The 10580-nt window shown below is 35.5% G+C and overlaps 1 protein-coding gene across 2 annotated transcripts; it reads left to right on the plus strand.

Moving 5' to 3' along the window:
- The first annotated feature begins 2655 nt into the window (after window positions 1-2655).
- On the plus strand, window positions 2656-10165 carry HMGN5 (high mobility group nucleosome binding domain 5). Of its 2 annotated transcripts, XM_064483009.1 has the most exons (7): window positions 2656-2865; window positions 3818-3858; window positions 4598-4627; window positions 5181-5210; window positions 5468-5521; window positions 7428-7562; window positions 8903-10165. In XM_064483009.1, the coding sequence occupies exons 3-7, from the start codon at window positions 4616-4618 to the stop codon at window positions 9623-9625; spliced, it is 954 nt and encodes a 317-aa protein (XP_064339079.1). In that variant the 5' UTR covers window positions 2656-2865; window positions 3818-3858; window positions 4598-4615; the 3' UTR covers window positions 9626-10165. The 2 variants fall into 2 exon arrangements, with proteins under 2 accessions (XP_064339079.1, XP_010984188.3); XM_010985886.3 differs by lacking the exon at window positions 3818-3858.
- The last annotated feature ends 415 nt before the right edge of the window (window positions 10166-10580 follow it).

The following is a 10580-nucleotide window of genomic DNA, read 5'->3' on the forward strand; positions in this document are numbered from 1 at the left end:
AGTGGTACAATCTAAGTTCTATAGTGTAATAAGAAGGTAGAATCTTTTGGGGCTGAAATGATTGGAGAAGGCTTTTGTCAAAGAAGTCATATTTGATTTGGGTCTAAACAGTTTGGTAAACATTTGCTAGGCTAAGATATTAGAGAATGGGACTGCAATTGGAGGTAATAACAAAGGCAAAGAGTCTAGGGCAGGTTGGTTTGTATAAAAGACTACCCTGGTTAATCGTTGGATAAAAGAACATGGGGGTGGGGTCAAGAATTAGAGAAATGTTTCATACTTAGAAAATCTTATTATGCACGCATGACTGTTTTTTCAATCTGATAAGACGTAAATCACAGCTGCAACAGGTTAGACTGCAAAGAAGGAAAATTGACCAAAAAAGAAAATTTCTGACAAACTTAAGAGGACCCTTAGAGCCCACTGACCTACACATCTTTTCTTTGTCTCCAAACTAAGCCTCATGATTATTTGTTTCAATCCACTTGGACGAGGCATTCTGTTCCCTGAACAAGTACAAATTTTCCTGCTTCAGCATTTGCTATAACAGTCTACCCAACAGTTCAGAGCCAAGTCAAATACTACCTCCTCAACAAAAGCCTTCTCCAATGATCTCATTCTTAAAGGACAGTTCCCTTCTGTTTTATTATCGAACTTAGATTGCACCACTCACATGATCAAGCAACCTTGATTTATAAATATGTATGCATCTGCTTGTTCTATCCTACAAAATTATAAAAATCTTTAAGGGCAGAAATGTGTAATGAAACTTTGCATACTGCAGGGTTTTGGATTTTCATAAGCGAGTTTACAAAACCAAAATCCAACTCACAAAATAATGCTAAATACAAATTTGTTGAATGAATGTGTTCCAGTGTTGACACATTTTTCATTCCATTCATGTTTCTCCTTATCCTTATAAAGTGATGCTTATATTGAACCCAAATTTTATGTTTACTTTCTAACTCTTGGAAAATAAAGTGATTGAGGCATATGTAGGCCCACCCAATAATGCTTTCACCATAAGAGTAAAAGAGGAATTAAGAGCATCTAGGGAAGATCCCAATAACCATGGACAAAGGAAGCAATTTAAATGTCTTTCTGATTTACCTACTTGAATCACAATGCAATATGAAGTTGGAGGAGGGAAATTGAGCTGCAGTCAAACAGTCTTTACTACCTGATCTCTTTATTTCCACACTGTATGTGCTGGAGAAGAATGGGCAAAAGTAAAAATGATGGGTTCCTCTGTTAGGCTGTATTTTACTTTGAAGGGATGGTTTGGTATTCTATAGCAGCTATGAATATTTATTTTTTAAACCGAAGATTCCAATTCTTTAATCCACATGAACACAAATGGAATTCTACCTTTAAACAACTGTCCAAAAGGTTAATTTTCTTTTTTGATTAACCTTCCGGCATAGGGATTTTGGCTGTTGTTGGAGCACTTTTAAACCCAATTAGCCAAACAACAACCAAAGCAAATCACTCTGAGAAAGGGCTTCAGGATCCTACATTTTAACCTATAATTATCCACAAATACTTTATTTGACAATCCCCACCCCTACATTCACAACCTGTAAGTCTCAGGAACTAACTTTAGAAGGCTGATAGAAGCCTCTTTTAGGGTCAAAAGCCACCTAATGATTGCTATGACGAGGGTGAGGCTAGGGGGCACTCTTGTTAGGCACAAATTATAATTTGGGGCACCACAAAACTCAATAATGAAGATAAATTTTAAAGACCTAAAGTAATGCAAAAAATCCATGATGAACAAAACATCAATTTTAAATAAAAACAGGATCCTACCCTGCATTTGTGTGATTCACCTCAATTGCCTCACTCTAATATACTGAGTTTTGGGCACGTCCTTAAATTTGCACTTTCATAGCTTTATCTTAGTTCAGTGTCTAAATCTTAAACATTTTCATGCATGGCACGTTCCCAAGTCCCTTCACTAAATGCCACCTTTGGATTCATAATCCATTGTATCAGCACTTTTCCTCTGGAAAGACCTCTTATTACAAACCTCACGCGAGGTCCCACTGAATTCTTGGTGGACTCCCACCAAGTGGGATAATGGTATCTGTCAGGTGTCCCCACCTAGCTGCCCCCCAACTCTTACAGTTCCCAGTTTTATTCCTACTGTCCACCTGCTGGAGATGTGCTATTTTGGCACCCTTCTCCTGCCAGGACCACAATTCTGCTTTGGCAGAGTTTCTACAACCTGAAAAACAACTCCAGTCTTTTCTACTTTCTGAATAAGTGTTTTCCCCAGTTCATCGCCAACCTCCTGCCAAAGGTAGAATGGAAAGAGTGGAAACTAGACTCAAACATGTTTCTAAAGCACTTTTCCCCATAGGAAGAAGTTAAGCGGGAGTTTTGGATACCGAGGAGAAAGCAAGTGCATTTACTTTTGCCTGTCATTACAATATAAAAGGAGGGGAAAAACGATCAAGACAATTCCGGCTTTCCCGCGGGTTTTATGCTTCAGCACTTTCCATCTGCTAAGTCCGCGTGCTCATCCACCCCACCAGTGGTCGGAGCAGGCAGAGTACGAGGTCTTCGGGCAAGTCCGTGGGCCACGCCTCCTGGGCTGGTCACCTCCCCTTATTGGCCTGACAGCCTGTCACTCCAATCTGGCTCCCACTCCTGCTAACCATTCACGTAGTTTGGTTGCGTCTTGGTGCGTTTAATGTTGCCAATAATGAGGGATTTTTTTTTAGGCGAGTACAGGTCGTGCTGCAATTAGTTCATTGAAAACTCAGTTGCTCTCAGAGCGGTCGAGTAAAGACTGTTTTTGGCTTTTTTCTTGCTGACTGTTAAGATCTCCTATAGAGAGCTGCAACAATGCCCAAAAGAAAGGTAAGTGAAATAGGAAGATAAAAAAGGGGGTTAGCGAATGAAATACATATTTCCTAATCGGCAGAGATATTTTTTAAGCATTTTGGCTTCTAGTTCGATTTTGTGATGTGTTGAATGGAAGAGGGGGGAAGTGTAAAGAATGGTCGATGTAAGGCTGAGGATGGTCTCTCATGCAACTAGTAGTTCACTTTTGGCTTGTTTTGTTTAAGGGAAAGAATCGCTTGAGAGGTGTCTCCATGCTGAATTACAAACAGCCATAGCGCTGTGCTGTCGCTTCCAACCCCACCCCCCTTCCTCCGCTTACCGTATTGGAGAACACTTCTCCCAACCACACTTCCAGGCACTAGTTTCCTCCTCAGCCTCCAGCCTTTCTCCGGGAACCGACCTGTTTAGGGGAACGAAAGCCATGGCTTTCTTCTGTATTTGCCTTTGTTCTTTCCGTTTTCTTTTTCCTTTTTTTTCCCTCCTCCACTTCTTGTCATGCCAGATGGCTATGCAATGGTAATCCTGTGCCGTTAGGCGGCGCAGACTTCAAACTGTCCTAGAGAAGGGAGAGATTCACCTCTGTAATTAGCAACTTCAGGGCTGAGAGATCTGGGGTTCTCCAAGCTCACTGTCTAAAAGTGGAAGGATGATAAGAGAAATGAGTCAGATAAACTATTGCTGTTTTGGGGGTAGCATGGATTTGTTGACTTTAGACATGCAGAATTGATGAGCTGTTCAAGGGCTACAAGTCTTCTGCAAGCCCTCACTTAAAAATCTGTGGCTCCTCTCTTGGACGGGAAATAAATTAATGCCTCGGTATTTGCTAGTCTGTTTTGTGGGGGGAGTCCCTTAGTAATGAAATTGATTGCTATTTTGTTGATAAAATTGTAAAACACTGTGCTAATGTAAGGCGTTATGATTGTTTTGGTATTACTGTTATTTATCCGTTCGCATTCCTTATTTTTAGAACCTAGGAATAAGACTGAAATTCCCTGGTGCTCTGGGGCTGTGAGTACAAATCATGGAATAGCTTGATAATTCCCAGGCTAAAGGGCTGCTTGGATACGGAAAGAAATGGTTTATAATCACCATCCCCCTTCCTGAAATTCCTGCCGCTGCTCTTTTCTAGGCTTGTGCAATGGGTCTTGCTATTTTACAGAGCTGACAGCAACCTTGTAGCAGGTAGTGGCGGGAAGTTTTAAAATCCGTAGCCGGCTTCTCAGAATATCGCATTGATGTAACAAAGAGGTCCCCCCAAAGCATTGTGGGGGTTGTAGTTCTTATATGCAGAACTTGGAGGGAAGACTAGTCCAGAATTAGAAGAGAGGGTCGGATAAATACACTAGCATCTCAAGCAAAAAGCCTAAACAGACAGGGAAATTGCATGAAGTACCACCTTCATTCTGCCCGCCCTACACTTTCTGGCTTTAACACTGGCTACAACAGGTGGATTTTAAAATTAAAAAGGTTTGTTTTTAGCAGATGCAGTTTACACAAGAGGATGAAATTGACTATCAGTTGTATAAACTTATGTCTTGAGAATTTATTTGCATTTTGGTGCATACTTGCACGTTAGTAGACAGCAGTATGTAGCATGGTACTAGGTAATAACACGTGGCTAATTGAGCAGGAATCCAGGAAAAAGTCTTAAGCTGTTATATTGCAACTGCAATCCATAGGCACTTTTTTCTGATCTGTATGTTTATATCAATGGCCTTATATCTGTGTGATTTTCTCCCCTGTACAGGCTGCAGGTCAAGATGATATGAGGCAGGAGGTGAGTTTCTTTAGTTTCAGAATCTGTCTGAAAAAAACCTACTCGTTTTATAAACTTGAGACATATAAGCAGCTAAAAAAAAATTCTGGTTAGTATATTTGCACCATATGAGTACCAATATGGTATACCAGTGAGCTCTTTCAGAAATATAGTAGTCATTGAAAACTCCAAACTTCTTGGAATTTAGGACTTTATTGTGCTTAAGATCTAGAGAGAGCTTCTTCCTTTAAAGCAAAAGAATTGCTTTGTCAGTTTGCAAGAAGAGCCTATATTTTCTAAATATGCTTCTTGTTGCTAGCCATTGTGTTCATTTAGCCTAGTAATTGAAATTTAATTTGGAATTTTTTTTCCTTAGCTGTATGAAGGGTCCAGAGGAGGGAAAAAATCAAAACTTATATTTTTACTATGATATTTTCTAATCAAGTTCACAATGCTTCTTAATGACAAGATATATACAGTGTTAACACTAAATATTTTCACTACAATATAAATATTTTTAGTTTCATGTATCCATGTATAATTCTCATAACTGATCACTTTTTTTAACTTATAGCCAAAGAGAAGATCAGCCAGACTGTCTGCTGTAAGTAGTCTTATTAAAAAGCTGCCCATGTATTGTAAAACGTAATTTTAAAATTCAGGGACTCCTGGATAATACTGGTTATTTAACACAATATTTTTGACATTAAAAACTTTCACACCAAGGAAATGTTTTTATACTAGTGCTCAGTTTGAACTATACTCATTTATTTTAATTATGAGGTTGAATTTCACTGTTAGTGATCTTTCTTCAATTATGATTTCTTCCTTATTTCTCCAATGACTTGATTTTTGATGCAGTTGCCTGTGCCCATTACACCAGAGTTGAAGTCCAAAAGAACATCAACTCCAAGGGTAAATATCAACATGCAATGTTGAGAGAAATTTGCTTTTCTTTAGAAATAGCTTTTTGGAAAGGCATACAGTTGATCATTTGGCTTTTAAAATTTTCTGTTCAGTTAGTAATTATATTATATATTATAATGTATATTATAGCATGATATATATTACATATAACATATATACATATGGTACATGTAAGCCCTTTGAGTAAGAAATATTTGTTCATGTTCTGTGATTGTCCACTGTGTTTTGGCATTTTCATTAGGAAGAGACAAAACAAAATTTTAATTGGCTAGACCCATAAAGTGTGCCTTTGGACATCATATAGTCACAATACCAATATTCCTGGGAAAACAAAAGGTGTAAATTGTAGTAACCAAAGTAATGCTTTGTGATAATAATAGTAACTAACGTTTGATAATACTCTGCAGTATGTAAAGTGCTTTCATATGCATTATTTTTAAATGCAAGCAATTCATTTCATATAGGCTTCTGTGCTCTAATGTTGTGGCTAAAGACATTAGAAATAGAAATAGCCTCAATATTAGGTCCACTTTTTTCCCTATACTTTATTTAGTGAAAATAGTATAATTTTATTTCTTTTTAAAAACTGCTTTATTGAGGTATGATTGATGTTTTAAGGATTGGTTATGAATCTTAACATCATAAAAGATTAAAGCTAGGAAGAACATCAGAGATCATCTAATTCCATCATTTTGTGGTTCAAGAAGCTAAATTACAGTTGTAGTCATAAAATGCTTTGAAATCCTTGATTAAAAGATATCGCTAAAACTATGGCAAATGAAGTTTTAGTAATAATAGTACGTGACAACAGAGGAGAAAGTTTCTTTTTAGTTTTTTTCCTATTTCACATTTCAAAGTCACTGTTTATAAAATTAAGTACTCAATTTATAAGTTATTAAAATAGTGAACACTTTATTTCCTTTAAAAATAAAAGACAGTGCTAAAATAAAACAGATACTATATAATCATGGATTTAAAACATGTTACCCTCCTTGACTCTCAGTATTTCATGTGTTAAAGGAATAATAACATATCTATATTGCATTTTACAGTTTCTGAAGTAATTTCACATATATTTTATCATTTGTTTCTTATAACATCACTATGAGGTAGGTAGTATTACTCTCTTTTACATATTAAAAAATAAGCACAAGGAGATTTATGCTTTTGCTGAAGATCACATCAAGAAACAGACCCAGATTTAAAACACAACATTTGCTGGCCCCTTAACCCAGTGTTCTTTCTACTACATACACATGTAGGCAAAGAGCTTGCTTCGTAAAGCAATCGTGATTGAAGTCATTCCACAACTTGTAGACCCAAAGATTGAATTGCTAATGTCCCCAGGTGATCTCTTTCAAATATACCTAAATTGATGGCATAGTATTTCTCTTAATTATTACCAATGGAGACTCTGCAATCAAAAACCCTGTTGAAGAGGGATAGGATATAGCTCAGTGGTAGAGTGTGTGCTTAGCATGTACGAAGTTCTATGTTCAATCCCCAGTACCTCCATTAAAAAAATAGTTAAAACCCTGTTGTTAATTAATAGATGCGACAGAGATAAACTTGCCCCCTCTAAAGAGAGTTAATTTATCAAAGTCTAACCTGATACTGGCAATTGGCCCTGAGTAGCTACTGGTCAGCATTCTAACTTGCTGCTTCTTATCTAAAAGAAAATTTCTTTGCCTTATATCACAGGAACATTTTTCACTTTAATGCCTTTTCAGGTTTATAATGAAACGGAAAGTGTCAAGTGATAATTTTGTTGATATTAAGATTATATGGATATTTTAAAGCTTTTCCATAAATTATTACAGCAACTAGTGAAATAACTTGAGCCACACTGGTGAAATTGTATATTTATTTTTTACTATTTTGTGTTGCTGTACAGAAAATGAAGACAAAAAATATGATGGAAAAAAACTCATATGTAAGTGCCAAAGCAGTAGCTGAAACCAAGAAAGAAGTTGTTAAAGACGAATACAACAATGAAACTGCTGAAAATGGAGAAGCCAAAATTATCGAGGTATCTTAAAATAGTAACAGATTTGTCCATTTGAAAGTTTAACAGTGGGTGCAACTGAAAGAAGTCTTGTTTATCTTGTAGTTTAACAGTTGAGAAACGTTAAATGAGTATGGTTCTATAATGTCTTAGTCTGTTTGGGCTGCTGTAACAAAATACCACAGACTAGGTAGCTTATAAACAACAGAAATTTGTTTCTCACAGTTCTGGAAGCTGGGGAATCCAAGATCAAGGGGCCAGCATTTTTGGTGTCTGATGATGACCTGCTTCCTGGTTTATAGATGGCAGTCCTACCACTGTGTCTTGACATGATAGAAGGGGTGAGAAAGCTCTTTGGGGCCTCTTTTAGAAGGACATTAATCCCCTTCATGAGGGCTCTACCATCATGACCCTAATCACTTCCCATAGGCTCCATCTCCAAATATCATCACATTGGGAATTAGGTTATATCATATGAATTTTGGGGAACACAAGCATTCAGTTTATAGCATATAATATGATGATGTCTAAGGAGAAAAGGAAGAAAATGAATTTAAAATATGAGAATTTACATATATGGGTAGTGGGAACAAGGAGTTAGCATTGATATTAACACAATAACGCCAGTGATTAATAATATAGTGATTCTCTTATTAAATATAGACCAATCCTCTATACCTTTTGTCAGCACATGGGCTGTTTGTAAATCCCTTTCTGAGATCATATAATTCCTTTTCCCTCTTTAGATTACAAAACAAATCATTATGTAAATGTTTCCAATAGGTCTTTCTTTGCATATTTAGCATACCACGTTTTTAGGTATTGTAGTAAAACAACGAAAATGATATTTAATGCCAAATGTACCAACCAAATCTGTGCACATAGGGAAAATCTTTTATAAGTGATCTTATGATACCTGGTTAAAATAAAAAAAAAACTTCAAGTAACTTTTTCAAAGTAAACCTAAATCTCACTATTATAGAAATAAAATGTATTATTTCTCCAAGGAATATAGTTTGTTTACATGCATAATACTCATTGAGATCTGCTGATACAGAATATATGTTATTTTTCTGTATTTACCGTTTCCTCATATTTGCAATGAAAATTATTTATATGAATAAGTTTTCCTGAATTTTTATTGTTCCAGATATCTACTTTTGCATGTTTGCATGGAGATATTTTAATTAATCCTATTTCTTATAATGTTTCCTCAGAATGTGATATTTAGGAGAACATTTCCACAGGAAAATTACTTTCTTATGAAGTATTATTCTTTTCATAAAATAGATATAATCTTGTGTAAATAATTAGGAGAAGCCACATTTACAAACATAAATTTATTTTTTTCTTTATACATATAGGCACCAGCTTCTGGAAAAGAACTTGAGGAAACAAACGAAGAAAAATTTGAGGATGTCAAAGAAGAGGAAGGAAAAAAGAGAGAAGCGATGACAGCAGAAGTAAAAGAAGATGAAAAAGAAGATCAGAAAGAATATGGAGAAGATCAAAACGAAGAAGAGAAAGAAAAAGATGGAAAGCAAGATAAAGATGGGAAAGGGAAAGAAGATGAAAAAGAAGGTGAAGATGGAAAAGGGAAAGAAAAAGGCAGAAAAGAAGAAGACAAAAAAGAGACAGGAGATGAAAAAGAGAATGAAAATGGAAAGGGGAAAGGAGAAGATGGCAAAGAGGAAGAAGATAAAAAAGAGAAAGCAGATGAAAAAGAGAATGAAAATGGAAAGGGGAAAAGAGATGGCAAAGAATTGGAAGATGGAAAAGATAAAGGAGAAGATGAAAAAAAGGGAGAAGATAGAAAAGAGAAAAGAGATGGAAAAAAGGATGAAGGTGAAAAAGAAGATGAAGATGGAAAAGAGGATGAAGATGGAAATGAGAAGGAAGATGGAAAAGAGAAAGAAGATGGAAAACAAGAAGAAGGAAAAGAGGAAGAAAATAGAAAAGAAGAAAATGGGAAAGGAGAAGGGAAAGATGGAGGAGATGAAAAGGAACATGAAAGCAAGGCTGAAATTGGAAAAGAAACAGCTGAAAAAGAAGAGGTCAAAAAAGAAGAGTCCCAGAATATTGTTTAAAGCTGCCCTATATGGTTTCATACTTTGGTAATATGTACCTCCATGTTTTAATGTTAATAGAGATGAATATTTTTATCAAATATTTTATAAACACAGCTTTTCTTTAGCATCAATTTAATTTCAAAGCATCTTCATACTGATTATTAGACACAGATTTCCTAACATGAAATCATTGTCTATAAATTTTGTGATTATAATAATGGAATATATAGAAAAAATGTGCTTTCAGCTTGTCAGTGAATACCCTTTTCGATAAGTTATGTGCTAAATCTTTGAACTTTAATTTTACTCCTATATGTGATAATTTCACAAAGTGGAGACATCCTAAAAGAGTTTCCTCCAACATTCTTGTGGTTCTCTAGGTTGCTTTTATAAAGAAGGTGAACTATTTTCATGTAATGCTAAGAGTTAGAATTATCTTTCCCAAGTATAACTTTAATATTATTTTGGGAAAAAATAAAATTGTAATTCCATTTGTAAAAGAAATACAAATGTTTATTTCAAAGGGGCAGTTCTGATTATATGTGTATTCACAAAATTTTACTGGATTTATCTTAATAAAAATTCTCTTCAAAAATGATTGTAGTTTGTTATATCTCCAAAAATATAGTTAGTGAAATATTATAATGCTTGATTTTTTGTATTGTGATGTTCACGAAAGCATTTTAAAAATTTTTGCAGAGAGAAACATAACAAAATTCACCATTTGCCATTTCAAAGTATACAATTCAGTGGTTTTTAGTATATTCACAATGTTGTGCAACCACTATCACTATCTAATTCCAGGACATTTTCATCACCAAAGTGAGAAACAAAGTACCAGTTAGCAGTCTCTGTCCATTCCCTCCCAACATGCCCTACCACTGATCCCTGACGACTGTTAATTTACTTTCTGTATCTAAGCATTTGTCTAATCTGGACACTTCATATAAATGGAATCATGCAATATGTGGCC

This window comes from Camelus dromedarius, chromosome X (assembly GCF_036321535.1).
Source record: "Camelus dromedarius isolate mCamDro1 chromosome X, mCamDro1.pat, whole genome shotgun sequence".
NCBI lineage: Eukaryota > Metazoa > Chordata > Mammalia > Artiodactyla > Camelidae > Camelus > Camelus dromedarius.

Bases quoted from the DNA above. Each gene is read 5' to 3' on its own strand.
- HMGN5 (XM_010985886.3), top strand. The intron at 5,211-5,467 runs GTAAGTAGTCTT...TTTTTGATGCAG, and splicing joins GATCAGCCAGACTGTCTGCT to TTGCCTGTGCCCATTACACC. The intron at 5,522-7,427 runs GTAAATATCAAC...GTTGCTGTACAG, and splicing joins AAAGAACATCAACTCCAAGG to AAAATGAAGACAAAAAATAT.